General features: G+C 39.8%; 2 protein-coding genes across 2 annotated transcripts in view; one reads left to right on the top strand and one right to left on the bottom strand.

Annotated features, from left to right (window-relative positions):
• The window catches only part of LOC132975683 (G-protein coupled receptor 4-like), a 390,218-nt gene that overhangs the window by 250,609 nt on the left and 116,017 nt on the right, over positions 1 to 23,592 (bottom strand). The window lies entirely within an intron of this gene.
• arfgef3 (ARFGEF family member 3) overlaps positions 6,940 to 23,592 on the top strand; it is a 58,179-nt gene continuing 41,526 nt past the window's right edge. Inside the window, exons 1-8 of the mRNA XM_061040369.1 lie at positions 6,940 to 7,446; positions 10,221 to 10,272; positions 14,686 to 14,767; positions 15,497 to 15,637; positions 15,791 to 15,859; positions 20,244 to 20,360; positions 20,538 to 20,583; positions 22,550 to 22,634. Coding sequence (XP_060896352.1) covers positions 7,362 to 7,446; positions 10,221 to 10,272; positions 14,686 to 14,767; positions 15,497 to 15,637; positions 15,791 to 15,859; positions 20,244 to 20,360; positions 20,538 to 20,583; positions 22,550 to 22,634 — 677 coding nt within the window. The 5' untranslated portion in view covers positions 6,940 to 7,361. The remainder of the gene's footprint in view (positions 7,447 to 10,220; positions 10,273 to 14,685; positions 14,768 to 15,496; positions 15,638 to 15,790; positions 15,860 to 20,243; positions 20,361 to 20,537; positions 20,584 to 22,549; positions 22,635 to 23,592) is intronic.

The following is a 23,592-nucleotide window of genomic DNA, read 5'->3' as shown; positions in this document are numbered from 1 at the left end:
TGGCGATTTCAAATTGTGAACCCCCCCCCCCCCAACACACAAACGTGCCCACTCATACACACAGGAGGGAGAGAAAGACATAGGACTGAGGACTGAGTGCACAGAATGTGAATGAATAATACGTGATGATAAAATAGTGGGTTTTCGTCGGGCATTTAAAAAAATTGCTACTATTTATACAAATAATCCATCCAAGAAAAGCTCGGGAACATTGGAACATTGTGTTACTTTTTGGATGATAGTAACATATTCTCAGCTTGGCTATATTTATGGGTTTTTTTTCCATATTTAACTTTGATCCTTCCTCTTATAAGCGAAAAAGAGACATGGGTGGTTAAGTGACTTCATTTCATGGAGACAGGTTTAATTTTAAAGATCGCGTGTACTTTATGTACCAAAGGTGAGTGAGCTGAAGTACTGATCTCTCCCAATACCCCTTCAATCATTTTGCTATTTAGCGTTCAAGCGGAGGCATTAAATCAGTGTTAGGACAAGAAGTGCAATCTGCCTTCATCTCACTTGTAAGACTTATTAGATTGATGTTGCCAGAGGCAGGAGCAGGGACACAAACAGCTCCCGAAGCCTTTTCATCATTTTCTAATCTGAGCCAAATTATTGTGTGATAACACCATACGTGGGAATGATACTAATGCAGAGGGTAGGCTTGAATAGTGGCGCACCCGAGTGGTCATAAGTGCAAACTGCAGGGTGTTTCTGGTATTTTTTACAGTTCATTCATGGTTGGAATTCCCTATTCTCCCAGCAGAAATCACATGTTTGTTTAATAATGAGGGATCTAAGGTCTGGTGTCTTTACAATTTTTACCTTGGACCATGAAGAGGTTATCCAGTGCTCGACTGTGGTTCCAACGCAAACCATGTGATTCAATTCCAGCTTGATTTCATCCACTAAACATCGTTTCTCAAAAAGGAACATAAAAAATAAAAGAATAGACTTCAACCTCGATATGTGGTTTACTCCTTTTTAAGCGTAATCAGTTCCAATGAAAGATAAAGTCTTTCTCTAATTGTTGAATGCAAAGAATAACGGACACAGAATTTAAAAAATCCAGCCAATTTAGGAAAAAAGTCAGAAGCTTAATGCACATTTTGTACAATTCTCATTCTTCTCCTGAGTTTGTGTGTGTTTGTTTGTGTGTGTGTCTTTTTGGACCCCTTAGATTTGCGTTGGCCTCCTTTGGCAAGTTTTATGTCCTTGACTAATATTACAGTATAATACAATAAAATGTTTTTATTAGGTGACATCATTGCTTTCATCCTATAAAGTACCATATAACCAGTCAAAATACACAAGAGAGCTGCCAAAAAAAACAGACCTCTACACAGTTAAGAGTCAATTGTTATGCAGGTTAAACTGCTTGAATGGAGGTCTGCCTTCAACGGTCTATTTAACCCATAGCAGCAGAGCAGAAATGCAATGTAAACCAAAAGAGGCTGTCGATTGACACCAGCTGCACCGCAGAGGTCGACTCTCTTGTAGCTCTATAGGAACAAAAACAAGCTTTTTTAAAAGGTTGTCAGAATGTTTTCGTCATGTACAAAATTCTTCATGCTTACAAATTTGCTGTCAAAGCATCAAAAGCTGTGCACTTCAGTGACATGACAGCAAACACATAGCAATACATGTCTAATACATTGAGCAACATGATGAATTGTTCTTTCATAACCAGGTCAACTAACCAAGGACTGAGGGGAAACTTTGGTCTTGACTCTGCACTCCTGGTACGTGATCATTTTAAATGTTGTCAGCAACTTTGAAATAGGTTGCTATGTTAACAGAATTTGTTCTGCTTTGGAGGTTGATAAGAAAAAAAACCTGAATACCCTTTGTAGGCAATAACACATATTGTAACTACAAAATCTGAGAGTCCTTCAGCTGTGTAAAGAAAACATTTAACAGGGACCTTGCTCAGACCTTATGGACTAAATTGGAGCAAATCCCTGGAGGCCTTCCTAATAGACTTAGGGTCTTGTAGAGTAGCTTATTTTATCGTAGTAAACAGTTTTTTCATTTCAAATCTTTATTTAAGCCTTGAAAATCATTGAGGTTTCCCTCATTTACAATGATGTCGAGATACAAATAGAAACAAAACAAAAAGGGCACAAATAAAACAACAAAGACAGAGATGATTCTCAGTAAAAACAATCACACACAGTGGTTTGAGATCATTGTCTTAATTTGTCCAAGAGAAACAAAAGTGTCAATCCTGAGAGCGTGTTGTAAATTATTCCACATTTTTTGGGCAAAAAAGCTAAATGCACATTATTTTCCAAGTTCAGAGTAAACCTGAACCTGAACTTGAAACAACAGACAGTCAGTAGAGCGAGTGTGGTAGGGTCCGGTAGTCCAGTTCAATAGAGATGTTATATAAGCTGGTGTACGTCCAATAAGAGATGTATAGATGAAGACATACATGTGATTAGGGCAGCGGGCCGTAGTAGATCAGTCTGTAGGGACTTGAAGGGTCGCCGGGTAAAGTCCCTGCACGGACCATGTCCGGAAATTGGTCTGGTAGCTGGAGAGGTGCCAGTCCACCTCCTGAGCACTGCCGGGGTGCCCTTGAGCAAGGCACTGAACCCCAAAACTGCTCTGTAGTACTCGCTGTGAGCAGCCCCATCACTTTGAGACCTCTCCATTAATGCATGTCCAGCGGATCCTGTTTGTGCATGTGTGTGTATTTTCAGCCTATGTTTGCCTATTATTATTATTATTATTATTAATAATTATTATTATTATTATTATCACGTCTCTGTGCCAGAGACGACCGACCAACTTTGTTATTGAGAATTCAATGATGAGTGTTATAGGGGATGTTCAATTATTATTATCATTATACAGATTATATATCCAATTAATTATTTGGAATGATGAAATTCTAAAGATGTATATTGTTGACCAGTCACTTTTCAGAATCAAATCTTGTTGGGTTTACAAAAAAAGTAGCAGATAAGTAGCAGCATGTCTCAAACACAGATCACCAAATATACAGTAGGACTCCATAAAAAAGGGAATCTCGATCCTTTTCGACCAGAAAGGGTAATCTGTTAACAGCTCACATTGTTTAAAACATGTATAAATAAGTCAGTGGTTCTTTTTACCTTGGCACTCAAACATCTCTGTCATATATGAACAGCATTGCTTCATTGCAAGTATGGCTCTATTATTGGACTTCAGCAAAGCAAAAATCTAAGTTATTAACTTAAAGCTTGGTTCATCAAAACTTTGGAATAGCTGGAAAACATCTGGCTGAATTGTTTTCTTTTAATAATTAGTTTCATTCATAATTAAAGTCACGGTTTGACAACTGTGTGATATGTAAAAAGCTGGCAGAGAAACCTCTGACTCCTTGTGTAGTTTCATACACCTGCAGGGAGTGTATAAAGTGACCGTTAAATACCCTTTTCATCTGTTACTCATGCCTAAATGTTGTTATCTTACCTTCCTTTTGTAACTATTCCTTTATTTTCCTATTCTATAATCCTGATAGGAATAAAAGAGTGGAGCCAATGAATATATGAATACATGAATACAGATTAGCAATCACCTCCTGCCTGCTCAGCTACAAATTGTTTACCAAGTACATTATCATGTATTTATGAAGATCGTGCTTTTTCACCTTGATACCAGCTTTTTAATGACATTTGACTAAAAAAAACAGTTGAGAAGATACTTATAGGAAGCAGTAAGGAACTAAAAAAGCTGGGATAAAGTTATGACTTATTCAACAACTCTGCACATGCCTCATTAAAATCTGTACACACACACATACACACAGTACAGTCATTCCAGGTTTCTACTTCTTATTCTGATTGTAAAACAGAAATTGTGACTTGAATTACAACCCAAAAAAAAGTATGCTGCAGGTGTGGTTTTAAGGATGAATAAACAGGTCATTATGTAGATCCGTTGTCTAGTTGTGTAAACATTCAGCTGAGCTACAGATGTCTGCAGATCAGGCCAGGATCTAGAACAAAATGACTTAGATTCTGAGATTGAAGGGGGTACATCTACAGTGATCTGCAACAGCAATGAAAAACAGCGCAGGTGTCCTGCATGTTGCCCCCGGTGAACAGACAGTTCATGTGGTACAAGTCATGACCATCAGATCATGATGTATAGTAAACACAGCGTGAGTCACTGTTGTCATTTGAAAGCCTTGATTGCTTATTGTAAAAACATAAATATTGTAATTGTTTGGCGGCATTTAATTGAGGGTGCAGAAATGTGAAATGAGGGTGCAATGCAGGCTTTTGCACCCTCGTAGAACCGGGACTGCTGCAGATGACCGATGAATCCTAATGCATTATAAGATCATGAATCAACCTTTTCAATACTGCTATCATCTGGTCGGATGTTAAACTGATCTAACGCAGATTTAAAAACAAATGACCAAATTAATTTGAGAATATGGCTTAGCGCACTAAAAGTTGTATTATAACATTTCTTCTTCTGATATATATTTTGTTATCACGATTCAAGTTTTGGTCAAATAGACTTTAATAAACATGAACAGGCAAATATGTAAATAAATGCTTCTATGATTAAAAAACCTGTTTCAGCCACATTACACTTCTCTATACATCAACTGTATAACTTTATTACACTAAGATTATAAAACTATTTTGCCACATTTTTATTTTATTTCCCCTTCCTATGAACCTGGATGGAAGATCAAATGTATACAAAAAAAATATCTATCAATTTATTTGGCCAAATTGTGCATTTATGAAATGTTTGCATGCTCGCATAGAAGTTCCTGATTCTGTCACATGAATTTCTCTGGAAATTACAATTAACTAGTTCTGAAAGTGAATCACACTTCAACCATCTTTTTGTATGTGTGTTTTTTCAACAGAAATGAACATGTTTACAGCCTGGTTAAAAAAAATGAAATTGGTCTGAGTAGCTCTCATGTCGATGCTGCATTGGGTGTGAATATTTTGATAACTCATAAATAAATTAAGGATAAGAGAAAACACATGAATTAATCCACAGATCGGTGACCTGCACTGGTAAACACAAGGCGTTAGGCAAAGCTGCCTTCCTGTGCAGCCTGTTTAAGTTGGTTGTCACGGTCGTTTGCCTCATTGAAATAAATGGTAACAGTGCTACTTCCAGCTTGTACTCACTTTGTGTTTGCCCGTTTTAGTATGGCTTTTTATGTCAGCATTTCCACCGTGGCTGACTGAAAATGGACACTTGTATACTGTGTGTGCAAAACGCATGCCTGCTTCTCTTCTCTCCCTGTCGTTAGGTTCACTGAAATTTTAAGTTGATACAGCATTTTCAGCTTGGCGATTGCCTTTGATGGGACTCCAAAGCCCTCTGCAGAAACAGATAGGTGACGTCTCACAGGCTTCCTCCAATAATATTTACAATGATCAGGACGTATGGTCACACTATCTGAAGTACAATATCTGGATACAAGGATGGACAAAAATCGATATGTCTACGAGCTTTAGGTTAACAACTTAATTTCAATAACCACACGTGGAAAAAAAAAGTTGTTTTAACATTCATGTTACTCCAAAATGGACTAGAATGTACAGAATTCAAACCATGATGCAGGCCTACTGAAGAAAAAAAACCTCAAATAGGGACAGACCATACATTCACAAGAAAAAAAATGAATGGAGTAAATATGAACTTTTTCATTTTCCCCATTAGTGAGGACATTTTATCAGATATTTGGCCTATCAGGGAATAAATTAATTACCAAGAATTTTCTTCACAAATGTGTTCCTAAAGGTTATCAAAACATATAAAAATATTTAAGTCAACAGCAACAGACACCTACATTGTTGCACTTAAGTGAAAACTTACATTTAAAGGATTTTTTACACATCACTTTCATTTCAGCTTACCTAACAACTAAAGTTTTATTTGAAATTCAACTACTTTTATGTATGTATTTTCACAATAATGGGTAAATATGCTATTTTAAATCATTAAACTTTTTTATTTGGTTATGGAAGGCATCTCCCGACCCCCCTCTCAGTGTCTCGTGTGTCCCCAGGGAGTCCCAATCCCCACTTTAGGAAAAGTATAGTCTGGAGAAGATTCAAACCTGGACCCCTGAGACATTTGACAATGTGCTGGAGTATTTTTTTTAACTATTCAAGAGATTGAAATCAACATAATTTATAAAGCTACTTCTAAATGTAGACCTACATGTAAAAGTGGGCGTGGCCGTTTTTCCACCAAGGATTGGATTTTTTGCAAAACAAATGTTTGCAATGGATTTAGATCACTCGCTACCTAAGGCAGAGGTTAACATTTGCAATTTTACACCAATAAGGTTCCAGGTACCCCAACCAACTTTGAGCAGCTCTCACAGATTTTCCTACAGGAGTTTGATTTAGATATTTTTTACATGTGTTATAAGACACCTTTTATGAACACATTTGTGAAGAAATGTCTTGGTAAAGAAATGTATTCCCAGATTTTTGCTATATTCCCTTACTGCCTCTAGTTTCAGAATACTTCTGTGGCCTATGTGGACTCGCCCCCTGTTGGACAATAGACAAAAATGGTGGTTTAAAGCTTCCATATTCGCTTGTTTTTTTCCCAAGCAGCTAAATCCACTTAACATAAAGTCTTTGTTTTGAAAATGTATTTTTACTGTGAGTGTAAAACCGCCCGGGGGCAGCTTTCTCCACCTGTCGCGATACTGAGACAGGAAATCCCATTCCAAGATTCGTGCCACAGTTTGAAGCCTCCCCGCAGGGAAACGATGTAAATAATGTGTTGCCAGGTTGGCGAGATATCCACCTATTAGCGGAAGGCTTTCGGTCGCGCTTTAGGTTTATTCCTGGCGTGTAAAGCAGCTTGAGTTGAGGGATAGAAGAACCCGGATCTGGATTCCGGGAGGAAGGAACACTGGAACAAGTGCAGTCTTGGAAGGGATTTGAAAACACGGTAACGTTCAGGATGAAACGACTGACGAAAATGAGAGAAATGCGTTTCTTTGCTGAATGAATCTACCTTTGGATGGGTGATAATTAACGATAATTGCTCGTCAAATGTCAGAGGATATTTGCTGTTGAGACTGGAAGACACAGCGGTGGATTCATGCTCAAAACACGGACGCTGCTTCCTCCTTCCTCCTCAGCAGGATTGACGGCTGGCCTGACATCATTGGCTGCTCGTTGGGCTTGAATCATCGCCTCCATCAGGGGGTGAGGGGGGTGGGGTGGGGGGGTTCAGGGATGCTGTCACTGTCACTGCTCCCTTAATATACCACGCACAACCCCACACGTACACAAACCCACCCAGCCGGAGTGTCTTTTTTTCTTTTTTTCTTTGACATCACCAAACAGCTAAATTCTCTGGAGCCAGCCATGGAGGAGATCCTGCGAAAGCTGCAGAAAGACGCGTCCGGCCACAAGCACAAAGCTATCCGCGATGCCTGCGTCTACGCCCGCGGTGAGTGTTCAGCAGCCCCCCACCCGGCTCTCCGGCTGCAGGAGGGGGGCAAATCTGCGACTGTGTTCACCTGCTAGCCTTTTGGGGGAACAAGAGAGCGGCTTAAAGCATAGGCTGTAGGCCTAAACAGTGATGTAGAGTATCTTATATAAACTAGATAACACAGGAAACCTCGTAATCGTATTTGTCTCTGACAAGCAAGACTTCAATTTATGATTTTCATCCCAAAAAAAAAAAAAAAAGCTGACAGGGTGGAGGTAGTTTTTAATCTCAATGAGAAGGTGAGATGCTCCATCATCCAAACAGGAACACAAGCCGCACCTGTTGTGTTACAGGATCTAGCTCTTGGTGAGCAATGTGTACACAGCTGGAAATGAAACCCATTAGTTTCAGTTCTGTTAAGTTCTTTTAGAAAATGTAAAATAAGCATCCACCCGAGTAGGCCTACATATAGAATTTAACTTGCAGCAAGGCAGGTGGAGTTTTCTGATTTCAAAACAGCACTTGAATGCACCAAATAACACTTCTAACAGTTGAATTCATTATAATTATTCTATTTCTTTTCTTGACTTGTAGTGTGTGTCTGACTGTGGGCAAACAGCCCTGATACAGCTCAAAAGAACAAACAGAATCTTAATCTAATGTAATTCCAGGATGCTGGTCAATTTACAGTATCTATTTCTTGGTATTTTTTAAAGTTGTCAATACCTTTCAAACCAAAGGGCAGACTGACACACAGACAGGATGTAGGATCATTGGGTCACATTGAGCTGTACATATATCTTTGGCAATTGCTTCTAATGTACAGTTCATTAAAAGTAACATCAACAACCTGAATCTGTGTAGATCAGGCTGATGTGACGTAAGTGAAGCAGACATTTCAATCACCGAGAACAAACACAATGAAGCACATTAGCAACAGGTATTTCAACACAATACTGTATACATAACGCAAAATTCACTTCCAGAAAACTTCCCTTGATTGTATTTCTGTTGATTTGATATTATAGGATCGTGAGAGTCTGTTTGAAAAACCTGCTAATATTCACTGAGTGGATTAAAAGAAAAAGAAATATGACAAATAAGAGCAGCATAAACATTAAATATTGAATTGTGCTGACTTACTACTCCTGGTACTCTACTGAAAGGGTTGGCAAATTAAAATGATGGACTGCACCGTGACTTGTAGTCTCTTGGAAACCACAAAGAAACCCTTTTAGGAAGGAGAAAGTCAAACATTTGTTAGAAACCCTTTGCTAGTCTCATTACTGTCTGTCTGCACAGTCCAGTGCTCTCCCCATCCCCGGATATTCGCTCCTCCTCCTCCTCCCCCTCCTCCTCCTCCTCCTCCTTCCACGTAGCACTCGAAACTTGACACAAAACTGTTTTTTTGAATCACTGCGAAGAAAATGTATCTCTATTACCATATTAATATTATTTTGAAGTGGTTTCCATTGACGTCGTTGGTGCCATTATCAGTTTATGATTACACAATGGACCACCCTGACCTTTTTGGCAGGTGAAACTCAGCAAATAGAGAGTGAGTGCTGATTATGCTGATGAAGGGAAAATTGTGTTACCCACACACACATATACACACTGAATTAATGCACACACACTAATAGGGCTGGAACAAAACGGACTGCAGACCTTGGAGGTGTGTTCCTGCATGCACGGACACAAAGACAATGCAAGTTTGAATCAAGGTTTCTATTAAAACACATCACATAAAGACCATTTTTCGATGCACTGTACTCCATGAATATGTCTATGGTGAAGTTAAGTTCAGTGTGAGAATGTGTTCACTGAGAGTCAATGCACTTCATCAACCAATGATAGGTCTCCTCCTGACTGCCTTTAACTGTTTGGAGACAGGCCAAGAACATCAGTCAGCCTGCAGCACATATTTGTCTCCAAATGCGACAATGCCAAAAGTCCCCGTTGAATGCTGACTTAACACACATTTACATGTACAGTGCAGGTGCAAGGCTAGTTCACTAAACCTCAATGTGAGAAGATTCAAGCTGTGTTTTAAAAATGTCAGATGTGGTCTGATGTTACAAGATTTCAGCTGAAAACTGCAGCTGTGTGTCAGTTGCAAAGTTGAAAGAATGAGGCCAATGTGACATCTGTCCAAGTTTGAGATACATTAGCCTGAAGACAAGGTGTGTTGTTATTCAGATCTTTGACATAAATGTTGAGTAAGAATAAGGCTGGAAATGTCTGCTTTTTTCATTATTCCTTCACTCGCTTACTGAACCCATGCATCTTTAAAGAGTGCTCAAATATCATTGGTTTTGTGTGTCACCAAAAAGTGTCAGTAATTTAAGAAGATGGCAGGCAGCTGTAATCTTTATCAAAACCTACTTGACAAGAGGTCTTCGGGTAATGTTTAAACCAGTTGATCAACCCGTATTTGGTGCTTCAGTTAGTATTTGTTTGATGCCGGACTGTGTGTGAGTGATTTAGTCAAAATGAACTACAGGGTCCGGTCGACTCTTTGGATAAGATAGAGGTAACATATCAGGATATTTCTATTCTTTCATACTATGTTATTTACCTAAGACTGCACATTATTAAAATCCTTATCCTTACTCATATCCTACGTATGAAAATTGAATATTCTTATTTGGTCTTTCTGAGCTCAGCAAACAGAACGCTCTTCTTTTTGGTGAAGTTCTGTTTTCTTTTGGTTTAGCTAAATGTACCACATGATATCTCTCAAGATTGATGAATAACAGTTTGTCCTTTCCTCTGTCCCCCTTAAATCACAGAAACCCTCGAGTCGCAGAATGGATCAGCAAAGATTTCCCCTTCACAGCTTCGGTAAGTGAAAGATCTGCACACTGTTCAGCTCTCTCATGTAAAGTCAAAGCTTCAAAGGCATGACATTAGAACTTGTTACAGTCTCTCTTGCAGAAAATTAAGTCTTTAATGACTAACCAATGATGGCGTTCAATATGACTCAGCAAAATGTTTGTTGGACCACCACAAACTGTACAGACTGTTCATTTACAGCAGAGAATATAAAATGTGCACACCACTATTCTACCCAGTGTATGATTTGAATTCATTGGAGTGTTGATATGATCTCTGTAGTGATAATGCAAATGCTGAACTTTAGCACTCAACTCACACAAGGCAGTGTGTCTATAAGCAATTCTAGACATCACTTGGGTTAAACTGTTTAAATATCATTGTTACGCCGCTACACAAACCCACAGCTAAAAGCTATCCTTGAGCCTGACTCTAAGGCCAGTGAGCCCGTAACTAGTGCCTCTCCTTACGTGTTGCGTAAATGTGAAGGTGTATCCTGCCTTACCTGAATGTGTGTGCAACTGTCCTGTCTGTTTGAGGGGTGCTGTCCAGCTCACTCGGACAAGCCCGATCCACGGAGTCACTTGTGTGCGATCTCCTCCGCCAGCCCGCTCTTTCACATCAGTTTCGATTTATGTGCAAAAGAACCCGCGAAGTGTTCACACAAAACAAACGTTACTTCAGATTTCAGCCTCTCAGTTGTCTCCCTCGCGGCGTCTCTTCCACTCGAAACCAAATCCCCGCCGGCTCCTCCGCAGGTGCTGCTAATGAAGGTTACAGAGACAGAGCCACCTCAGGTGTGTCATCAGTACTGACCCTGCTTCTCCTCCTACCAACCACACCTACCGCTAAAGACACTGAAGTGAATCCTCCTAAAGCATTATCATAACAATCATAGTTCCAGTATTCAGTAGCCACCTAAATAATATCAACTTTGTGAGACAAAAGAAGCGTGCAGCTGTCAAACAAGTGGTCATTCAGAAGCATCAAATGTTAAAGCCCAACTATTGCAGTCACCGTCTTGGGAATGCTTTCTCCACTTTACTTTCCATCAATCTGGAAACAGTCAAAGAGCTGGAAATTGGGCGGCCTTTAACAGTTTCTGGGCAACCTCCTGTCACCTCAACCAAGCCCATATTTATGCAAATTCAAACATGTTTATTTCTTCTGTAGAAATCGACATTTGAATGGGCTGCAACGTGGATTCCTTGGGTCAGCTCTTCTTGTCCCATGTGAAACAAATGGTCCATGTTGACTTAGTAATTTAACACCAACAATGATCATCTCCGTAACCTCAATAAGAAGTTAAGATTATGAAACCTAACCATGTATGTTCTAACGGTTGTACATTTGTCACAGTTTGGTTAGGTTTAGTTTGGCTTAAAAAAAACGTATCACACACTTCTGAGGTAAATGAAAATGGTTCCTTGTACCCCTGACTGAAAGCAATGAAAGCACACTCTGAGGCGACAAGTACCAGCCAATCAGAGCATAGAAGGGTGGGATAAGACTGTACTCTATTGGGGGAAATGAGTTGCAGTTCACAGCAAATTAGCTCTCACATTTTGAATTTAACACAGTGGAAATACTGAGTTTAATAATGTCGCTGACAAAGGGAAACTGTTGCTTGGTTACATGCCTGATCTGCTTAACGAGGTCTGAATCTAATAGGAATGGTCTCTTCCTGCAGTGTATAACTGACTGTAAAACTCTTGGTGCTATACAGAAAAACAACATAACCCCTAATAGGGTTTCATTTTGATCACATCATGAAATTAGTTTGGAGGTGTTGTTAAATTTAGCCCTTTGTATGCCAGTCATGTCTGTCGAATTATAACGACAAAATCAAACGGAACATTTACAAAATATTCAGAGCTGTTCACAGTGACTGCAGCTTAAAAAAATGTAGGTCTAGCTGTGTGTCCAAACTTTATTATCCAGTATATTTCATACTAAAACACCTGTCTGATTGTTTTTTTTTAAAGCAGAAACACAGAATGAAATACAATGAAGTAATATCATTCTCATGTGAGCATTAATGCTATCTCTGATTCCTGAGTTGAATGGAGAGCTGCTGCTGCTGCTGCTGCTGCTGCTGCTGCTGGCTGTTGAATGGTAGAAGTTCTGGATTCAGCTAATCTAGCCATGAATTATTCACTCAATAACCTCTATTGTTTTGTTAGAGATTGTTGGATTAATTATTGATGATAATGTCCTTGTAATGTAGTGCCACGGTTCTCCGTCAGTGAGCCAAGGGTTTTAGGACATTTTAGTGGGTTTTGCTTTGCAGTTCACTTCAAGATTCTTGACAGTCTACTTGAACGGTGATATTTGTGTGTGACCTTTCATTCCTTGCACTCTACTTGCTCGTGAATAGTGTCACGACTGTAGGGAAATGCTTGGTTTTGGAGCCGTGCTGTGGAGTACTCGCAGGCCCACTCAACCGGTGGATTTATGACAGCTCAGAGATGAAGCCCAGTAGCCTGCCCACAGCAGCAGAGCTCGCTGACTCTGCCTTCTAGACAAAGAAAAGAGTGAAGACGAAGTGGAAAGAAAGAAAATTGCTCTGTGATTCAAACACAGTTGCTGGGTTATGTAACTGCTTCTGTAGTGTTTGGAAAAAAAAAAGGGAAGTAGATTCTGAAACTTCTATTTTTAACTAGTTATTTTTATTGTTATGAATCCATTTATAGATGGTTCTTAGCTGACCGGGTAATGTGAGTGTTGTACAGTATCTCAAGGATACTGCAAGAAATCAACAATGACGGTGTAGAATAAAAAGCAGATTATAGAGAATTAAAGACAACAGAGCACACCTTTATGCTTTTCATTGCATCTTTTTTTATGGCAGTGGGTGAACGTTGTGCACACATTACTTTTTTGTTCCTGTGGAATTGAATGTCTAAAAGTCCGACATGGCGTGAGCTTGTTATCGCTGGTTCCTGGCCCCTGCTTGGCACTTGCCTCCTGAAGACATAGACTGCGTGACTGCATCTCCAGTCTCACTGCGGTCAGCAAAGACATTTCTCTGCATCTGTGTCGGTCAAGGCAGACTCAGCCGCATACAGTCCGTCTGGCTGCTTTTTTCCTGCAACTCTTAGATTGATCAAACAACCACTCACATCGCTGCTTTAACTTTTTTCAATATTAGTGATAATAGTCTGAAGTGTGCCGTACTGACAAAAACGAGCAGTTTCTCACTGATTTATATCAGACTTGAAGCCGATTTAAAGATACAATATGTAGATTCCACCACCAGGGGGCTCTCAATCAACTACAATAACAAAAGATGACGTAAAGGCTAGTGGGGAATCATAGGAGGCATGATTAAAGACAGAAATTGGCCCCGGAGTGTCTCCCTGAGAATCACCCACAAGAAGTTACCTCACCCATTACATGACATTATGGCCCCCACCATCTTGTTTTATTTGGAGCCATAAATGACCTAAATGAATGAGTCTGATGTCTCGAGGTGCATCTCATGTCTCTTAAATCCCGTTTCATCGATCCTCTGCCGAACCCGGATGTAGTTCTGGACCCCCCCTGTCTTAATGATCGTTCCAAAGCCCTTGATGATGCTCAGAGGAGAGAGGAACGGGAAGCGAGGAAATACGAGAGCAGACTTCACAGAGGGCTTTTTTCAAACAGACACGCCCCCGTTTTGGATGACTCATTGATTGGATGCTGCAGCAGATCGCTCCTTAGTGAAACGTATCAAAATCAATAGCGTTTAATAAAAAACAGAGACTGTATTCAGTTTATTTCATAAGAATTATTACAGTTACACTTCCCTTTAGTGCTGACACAAACATCTGTTAAAGCCGACTGAAGTCACAGATGTTGCTACCCGTGAAGGTATTTCCTTGTCCCCTCTCTCTCTTTCACTTCTGCACTTCTACATATTCTGCATCTGCATCTGTGGTGGGAGGGACGGTGACACCAGTGAAGTACACAAGTGTGGGATGCATTGAGGCATGAAATGTACCCTCGGTCTTTTTGGTCTTCTCTATGGGGAACAACCGAAACAATCCTGACCTCCATGCACTTGGTACCAAATCTAAGTGAATGTTTAACACTCAACAAGCACCACCAACTCTCTGAGTTAGCACCTGACAGACAGCTAGCAGCATTTGCCCTACCACTAAATTCTGCATAACTTTCAGCATTGATATTGTTGGGATAGATAATCTGTATATTTACCCATCATACAGTCATGGACAGCAAAATGAGCATAGTTATTTTAATAATAATAACGATAACACTTTAGACTTATTTAGAGTTTTTCTGAGAGAAGCTTAATAAAGAACAACAATAAAACAATGAAAACAATACAAAGAAGAAAGAGTCTCAGAGAAGGAGGACGAGAACAGAGGAAGTGTTTGTGATTGGTTGTAAATAACATGTTTGTGTCTCTTTTTCCAGAGAGCGCTGTCTGCTGCCTCTACAGATGGCTCTCGAGTCTAAAAACACCAAACTGGGACAGGCGGCTCTTACTGGCATGCAGGTATGCATTTCAGTAGAGATTACTTTTCTACCCCAACAAGCCAATTCAATCCTTTTCATGTTGTTCTTCTTTCTTAAAAAATGTATTTTACACAAAGTCAGTTAAGTGCAACACCATTCTTCTTTTATTAAAAGAAAACAAAAAAAAACAACCCACATTTTTGTCAACATTTTAAAAAGTGGAATTCTGCCTTTTTCAACTGAATATATCTATAACCTCACTTCTAGTGGCTTGATGGGGCTTATTCAGGTAAATAAGGTGTTGTTAGTGAAAGTAATGAGTCAGTTTGCATGCTTTACTGTCACTTATATCATAGAATTCAGGATAAGCGTTCAATTTCCACTACAGCACAGCTTTAAACCCAAGAACATCAGAAGTGTCATACAGCCAGGCTTGTTTTAAACACTGACGATAGTTAAATAAAATATAAAAAATGTTAGGACTAGCATCAAGTTACAATATTCTGCAACATGGTAACTTTTTTGTAACTTTTGGTTCATTTGGTTCGGTTAATTTTCTTTTACTCATATTACATTTAGCATTTTGCTGTTGTGCAAACCCCCTTTCCTTCAATAGCGTTGCAAATTCCTCCGTAAGGGTTTTATCTGTTGTCTCATGTTATTTGAAGAAATTATATATCCAGTGAGGGTGTTATTTAAATACATGATGTTTTAAAACCATTGGTCTGCTAGTTGAAGCTCTTTTCCCTTTGCTCCTGTCTCCAATCAGAAGCTCCTGTGTGAGGACAGGTTTGTGGGTGGAGTCAGCATGGAGGTGGAGGTCCTGGAGAAGCAGCTGCTCAGTCAGATGTTGGAAGCCATTAGAATAACCCCATCCCTCCATGAAGACCTGCAGGTGGAGGTCATGAAGGTAATGCCTGGGAATATACAAGCTGTTTTTGCCCTCAAAAATGGATTCATATTCCTTAATATCTGGACAGAGCCCATTGTTGTGTTGAAGTTACATCACCACTTTAGTGATTTTCTTTGAGTCAAGCACTGTGTTTGTTTCTCCTGTGTGCAGGTCCTGCTGTGTATCACATATTCACCAAACTTTGACATTAACGGAGACTCCATTCTGAGGATTGCTGAGGTAGGATGGCCTGAGTCTGTTTGATACTAATGTGCTTCATCATCATTTATTCTAGATTTTACATACAGCATCAAACAGGGACAGGAAGGTTTTGGTCAGCAATTTGCATAAATGAATATTTTCAATCCCATTTGCTCCTGGGAACGGTACTGACAGCTGCAGTTTGAAAATGAATCTAAGATGTGGCTAAGAGGTTGTGCCAAATCTGCTCTCCCATTGTTTCATGATGAATGTGACAGTTTTTTTTTTGGCAAAATAACCAACTTCCTGATTACAATGCGAATGAGGGGATGTCTTTACTTTCTACTGACTGAGAACTCTGGAAGAATTTCACTGATAATGTAAGTCAACGTTTAACTCTCATGCTTGTGTTTTAACTCCAGCTTTTGTTGTTTCTTCTTTGTGTTGTTTTATCTCATGATAAAGCAAAGTCAAAGCTGTTGTCATGGTGACAGGATTGATTTGACTATTGAAGACCATGCTAATGACAAACAGCTTTTTTGAACTGTAAGCTTAGCATGCACTACATATTACTACATAGGCAGAATCTATTTTAACATGTGGAGCCTCGCTTCTACCCTGCTCATCACAAAAGGCCTTGTCTCATGCTGTTATCTCATTCATTATTTACAACGTAGAGAGGAGTGGTTCTGCATTAACACACGCAGTGAAGATGATTTTGAAATGACAAGAAAAACATAAACTTCTGTGATGAAGGGAGATATTAGCTGGACCTACATAATAATAATAATAACAATAATAATAATAACTCTATTTATTTAGCACACTTAAAACAAAGCACAAGAGCCCAAACATAAGAGACCACAAACAAAACTAAAGTAACCAAGACAACACAAGAAACCAACAACAAAAGAAAACCATACAATAAAAAACCCAGCCATCATAAGAACCATCATTCCAATCCATTTTTGTACATGGTTGCACAAATATTGTCAGGGTTTTTAGGTGTCCATTATACTGTATATGGATTTGCTGAGATACATTAATGTCGGGGTGCCGGATAGCCTAGTGGTTATTATGCGCGTCCTATGTACATAGGCTATGGTCCTCGTCGCAGCGGCCATGCGTTCAAATCCAACCAGGGCCCTTTGCTGCAGGTCAGCCCCCACTTTGTCTTCCCAGCATTTCCTGTCTCTGTTCAGCTGCTCTGTCCAATAAAGGCAAAAAGGACCAAGAATATAACTTAAATAAGTTATAGTTTTAGATATAAAACTATAAATATATATGATAGACCGTATATCAAGTAAAAAAAATAAGATTGCATTCAAAGATTTATCAGTGAGAAGGCTTAATATAGCCTTTAATCAAGTCCAACAGGGTGCACAGACCCCCATGGATTACTGCACATCACATTGTTTCTTTGCACAATAACTTTATACAAGCAACCAACATAAATGTTCAAGACTGTGAAAGGACAATATTTGTTTCAGTCACCTTTTCAGTCAAATACCAGTTTAAATTGTAAAGCCAGATAATCTGCAGGTGATATTCCTCCGTTGTGTTGAGGTGCTGTCTGGATTTTAGAGGGCTTCTTGAGGCTGTGCACCGCCTTAAAGCATTACCCCAGACTTTAATGGGTATGTCCTCCTTCTAAGTTTGATACTGGTGACAAAAAGTCTGTTTTTGTTTTGACCAGAGAAGGAAGGCGGTTTTAAGGCACCCCCACATGGCCATTGTGGACACCTCTAGGTTTAGCAGGCAAATGGTAAAAGCAACAGGTGTTTCAGCGATGGAATCGGGCAAAAGAGAAATGGTTCAGATGTAACTGATTCTACCCAAACTAAAAAGCACTGGCATTTTGCTAATAAGCTCCACGACCAGAAACGTGGTAAAACTAGTATAAATATTGGAGATGCTTTTGAAAAAATGGAGAGAGGTTAGAACGCAGAATGGTTTCAAGACCGATGCAGAGCTGGCTAAACACTGAAGCTTCAGTGTCATTAGGGAGCAGATGGAGAGAGCTCTCTCCAATATTTAGAATTTGGACTGCAGTACCCATTTTAAACGCTAGGTGTCAGAGTTACATATTTCTCCTTTAAATCACCAAGCTGACCCTGAGTCATTGAAACTGATTTGATTATTATCTGTAGAGACTTGAAATCAATCCTGCAGCACAATGTTCTCCATCACTAATTCATTTTTTCAGTACATATATACATATATATATATATATATATTATGTGCCATTCCAGCTACTCTACATGTATTTATCTCTTTGCCTCTTAAACATAAACAACGGAGTAAGTTAAGTAAAAGCAACTGAATTAACATGAGAAACACAAAAAAGAGAGACTGGAACACATTTGAATTCAACTGACTACAGCCTCCTTTGGACTTGCCACAGCCCCTATGTGGGATGAGTTAGGTTATTCCGATTCACCCTCTCAGGGAGCACCAACCCTTGTGTCTCCAAACGTAAAGTCATTTTGCAGGGTTCTGTTTGGGTGCGAGTGTTTCTCAATGAACTAGATTCCCTCAGCACCAGCATCAGCATCAGCAGCTCCTGCACCCAGGTGATGTCTGACGTCCATTAACAGCTCATAAAAACCTGGTCAACATGTTGTGTTAATGGGCTCTGTGCTGCCAGGGCCGGCCATCTGGTGTGCATGTGGGTGGTGTTCGCGTCGGGTCGTAACTCAGGGCGGCTTGAGAGGCTGTCAACAACACTCCATTAAGTGTAACATCCCATACAGTGAGGCCCAGTTCGGCTTCTTAATGCAGGGTTTGGCAGCACTGAGGGGGGATTGTTCAGTTTCATCCACAGGGAGCAGGAAGATTTATATGTCATCTCTATAACACCATCGTATTGGTTACATTAAAAGTGATTTGAACCCTGGGAGACATTTACTGTCGCCTGAGACTGAGACTGTCTCTAAGCCTTAAGCATAATAAACTGATCTCAATCCTTTGTTAGATCCAATGTGAAATGGTTCCAAATGGAGAGAGTGTCTGGTAGCAGCACTGCTGGTCGTCTGCTAATTGCAGGTTTGGTTATTTGTGGCTCCTCCAGTCCACATGTCCAAATGTGCTTGGAAAAGATAGTGAACCCTAAATCGCTCCCAAAGGCTGTCACATTGTAGTGTTTGAGAATAACATAAGATCTCGATGTGCAGGTTGGCAAAATAATTACTGAGCCTTTTTATATTAACACGTGAGCGTCTTGACTGTGATTAGGTAAACCTAAATGCAAACCTATATGTGACATTGTTGCCACCTTTAGGCAAAGGAAGTAACAGCAGACATGTTGTTCCTCATCGGCTCTTATTGTATTTGTGCCCAGGGACTACATGGCAGTCGAATTAAGTGTTTGGCAGTGAGACACCAGGAACAAGAACTTTATTAACGAACTAGACTATCTGTCCCTTTTCAGTCAGAATATCTATGATCACTTCCTCTGCACCTTCACTCAAGTGAACCTTTACACAATGTTATATTTCTTAGCTTTAAAAATATCCAGTATTATTTCTCATCACAAGCTAAATAAAATGCAGCAATAAAATGCACACAAATAATCTGACATGGATTGAATGCAAGTTGGGCAACTCTAAATTTAGCTGAGGCTTGATGAAGCCTCTTACAGTGTTGCCATCTGATACATAGACTTGATTTCAGCTGGATGGCATAATGAGGCAGGATGTATTGATCTTTTATTGATTCATCACAGGTGGTGGAAACCATCCCTGAGGCTGCTGAGACTTTAACTCTGGATGTAATTAACAGAGATGGTCTTTGTTAGAAGATGTATACGTAGGTCTCTTACCTCTCAGCCTCCTACCTCTTTTCTCTGTGAACCAATCATTAGAACTGTGATGTCTTGTTTTTTATTTTTTTGAAATTAAGAAAATTTTATATATTTATTGTTGATTGTTTTGATCATTTAGCCTTAATAATAACAGTAGAGTGTGTGTGTGTGTGTGTGTGTGTGTGTGTGTGTGTGTGTGTGTGTGTGTGTGTGTGTGTGTGTGTGTGTGTGTGTGTGTGTGTGTGTGTGTGTGTGTGTGTGTGTGTGTGTGTGTGTGTGTGTGTGTGTGTGTGTGTGTGTGTGTGTGTGTGTGTGTGTGTGTGTGTGTGTGTGTGTGTGTGTGTGTGTGTGTGTGTGTGTGTGTGTGTGTGTGTGTGTGTGTGTGTGTGTGTGTGTTGATATAAACCACCCTACCCCCTTTCTGTCCTTTGGTCACCGTAAACATTGGTTACCGGGGTAACTTGTGACGTCATGGAAACCTCCAATAAGTCTCCCTGACAGTTTGGTGTCTGTGTGTGTGTGTGATGCTCCTAGTGCGTCATGGGTTGTCTGTTTTTAGTGACTCAGACACAGGAGAGATAGCGGACTGACAGATGTTTGTGTGTTTGTGTGTTCATGTAGGTGTGCATCGAGACCTATGTGTCCAGCTGTCACCAGCGCAGCATCAACACGGCAGTCAGAGCCACGTTGAGCCAAATACTGGGAGACCTGACACTACAGCTGCGACACAGACAAGAGGTTATCTTTCTAGTTACCTCTAGTATGCACTAACACACACACACACACACACACACACACACACACACACACACACACACACACACACACACACACACACACACACACACACACACACACACACAGAATGTCTAGTTGACACAGTTAACATGCCTCTTCCTGTGTTCTCCTCCACAGGGTGCTGATGGAGACGAGGTGATTGCACCACCCCTGCACAGAAGAGGTAAATCAATACGAGTACTATCATTCACCTCCGATGCTCTCCTCAATCTACTTCAGGGCTTTAATTACCTCTATTACATGAGCCTTTTTTACATCACGATTCCACTACAGCACAGTAGCGAAACTGTGCCGTCATACCACCCCTTGTACTGTTATAATGATATCTCAAAGGCCTAATATTGGTGCCCCAGTCTGTGATTTCACATTGTGTTGCAGTGTTGGGGGCTACCTCACTAACTAACAGCAGAATCTACCTAACTAAACACCTCTGTTACAAAACTGAGCATCATAGGAATCATGTGGACTTGATTGATGTAATAATAATAATACATTTTATTTATAAGCGCTTTTAAAAAACTCAAAGACACTGTACAATAGTTAAAAACAGAAAGAACAGCACAGTAAGGACAGACTAACAGACATTGCAACATTACACACAAATCATAAAATGTATCACTTTGCATCAGACTGCACGGGTGTACCTAAATAAGTGGTTAACATAATTTCTTATCTTAATTTTTAAGGGAATGGTTCGATTGTCTTTGTTATTCGCAGCTAGCATCAAAATCCTCAAGTTTTTATATTTTAAATTCATACTTAATCAAACCTTGAAGATTTGAAGGAGTGGATTTGGAAAGCAATCACACTCTGGTTTAACAGGCCCACTCTTTCAGGAAGGGGGGGGGGGTTCTGCATATTTTCTTGTCTTATCTACAGCTGAGACCATCTAAGTGCATTTCCAAATGCTAAAACATCCTGACAATGAGTGATTCTAAAGCATTTCCACTCAGATAACAACATGGTTTTTTCCTTTGTCAGCCCTAATCAGCGTAGACTTTGTATTCTTTGTCTGACTCGTTCTAATCTGTTAATAGCCAAGTATGTTTTTTATGTTATTCACTGTGTGTAATAATGACTATTACACCACTGAGCTCTGTGAAAAAAATTTTTTTAAATCCACCAGTGCTTGCTTTGGTCATTTTGCCTCAAATCAATCAAATCTGAACAACCTAACCCAAGAAGTGATACAGACGGATTCATCATAATTGTTGACAACAAATGTTGAATTTGTTTCATTCAAAATCTGAAGATGTGTTTACATCCTTTTACTTTATAAACTGTCTTCTTAGCAGCTGCCTGCATGATTTTGTTTCATAAGATTTTGACAACATGGAGCACTTTTAGTTATTTTTATTGTGGAGTACAAACTGTTCTGTTGCTGTTATTACCAAACTGTAATCACCAGTCCTCAGACACACCTTTACAGAGAGAATGTCGGGGCTTCTTATAATACGATCCAATCACACACTAACACACTCACATAAGACGGGTAAGATGGATGACTATGCAGGCAGAGAGCAAACAGGTTTATGGAGAAGGTATTGATTTATTTTATTTATCAGGAGGTAAGCGAGATAAAGAGGGAGGTAAGGGGGGGGGGGAGTAATGATGTTTTTATCACTTCATGTACATATTGAATAAAGATCAAAATAAGTCCATGAATTAACCGTGTGTGTGTGTGTGTGTGTGTGTGTGTGTGTGTGTGTGTGTGTGTGTGTGTGTGTGTGTGTGTGTGTGTGTGTGTGTGTGTGTGTGTGTGTGTGTGTGTGTGTGTGTGTGTGTGTGTGTGTGTGTGTGTGTGTGTGTGTGTGTGTGTGTGTGTGTGTGTGTGTGTGTGTGTGTGTGTGTGTGTGTGTGTGTGTGTGTGTGTGTGTGTGTGTGTGTGTGTGTGTGTGTGTGTGTGTGTGTGTGTGTGTGTGTGTGTGTGTGTGTGTGTGTGTGTGTGTGTGTGTGTGTGTGTGTGTGTGTGTGTGTGTGTGTGTGTGTGTGTGTGTGTGTGTGTGTGTGTGTGTGTGTGTGTGTGTGTGTGTGTGTGTGTGTGTGTGTGTGTGTGTGTGTGTGTGTGTGTGTGTGTGTGTGTGTGTGTGTGTGTGTGTGTGTGTGTGCCTTTGTGTATGTGTTTGCAGATATTTCTCCAACCAGCCAGGCCCTGTGTGAAGATGTGGTTACCGTTCTGTCAGTTTTCTGTGAAAAGTTGGAGTCTGTAGACAGGTAACACTGCTGTTTCTCTTCACATGATGTTATATTTTTCTGTTTGTGTTGTTGTTGAAATATTTCGGTGATAATTCAGCTTGCCACTCGTCCCTGAATCAGCAAGGTTTGCAGTAGTGTCACAGATCCCAAATATCAGTAACCGCACGGGAGATTGATTAGAACTGGAATTTTTGGCGCACAAATGCTTAAAACAATTAGTTAGCAGTCAGTTCTGTTTTACTTCAGCAACAATGATCACTGAACTCTGACTGTTTGTCGTGTATATTCTTTGGTGTTGGTTCATTTTCTCTTTAAATGAAGAAAGGCTTTGTTCCAACTCTGTGCTTTGTGTCTCATCTTGCTCATTCCACATTGGCTGAGCACATTGGATGTGAAGAATGTTAACATACACCTGTAGTTTCAATGCCAATAGTGGATGTAAAGCAAATCATTTAATTATGTAAGGTAGACCTAGTCACTGTGAAGTCACCCATTTTTGTTGTCGATGCTGACTCTGAAGCTTTGCTTTCTGAATGAAGCGTCAGAGCAGCCAGCATATCTGTAGACTCTTACATTTTTACCATTTGGACATTCAGTATATCATTTCAGTATATAGGCTCAGCTTACCACCTTTTCACAGAAATCTATCGAACTTCAATTTTTTTTTTTTCGACCACAGTTTTATTGCGCATACTCACTTTCTTTTCTCATCCTGCCTCTCTCTGTTATCCTGGTTTAAGAGGTTCTGGTTTGTCTAAAGAAATATTAGGCAAACATAGTTTAAGTAACATACACGAGAAATATACAAAATAAAAATAGAAGAGTTAAGTAATGAAAGAAACACTGGTTCTTTAAAGTGACAAGAAATTAATGAGTCTCAGGAAACCCTTTGATAATAATAAAGATTGACATGATTAAAAAAGTTTCAGTATAACATGCTAGGGCTCAGAAGGTTAAGTTTTAAATACAGTATGAT

This window comes from Labrus mixtus, chromosome 6, assembly GCF_963584025.1.
Source record: "Labrus mixtus chromosome 6, fLabMix1.1, whole genome shotgun sequence".
NCBI classification, from domain to species: domain Eukaryota; kingdom Metazoa; phylum Chordata; class Actinopteri; order Labriformes; family Labridae; genus Labrus; species Labrus mixtus.
This window is presented reverse-complemented; position numbering and strand designations above follow the sequence as displayed.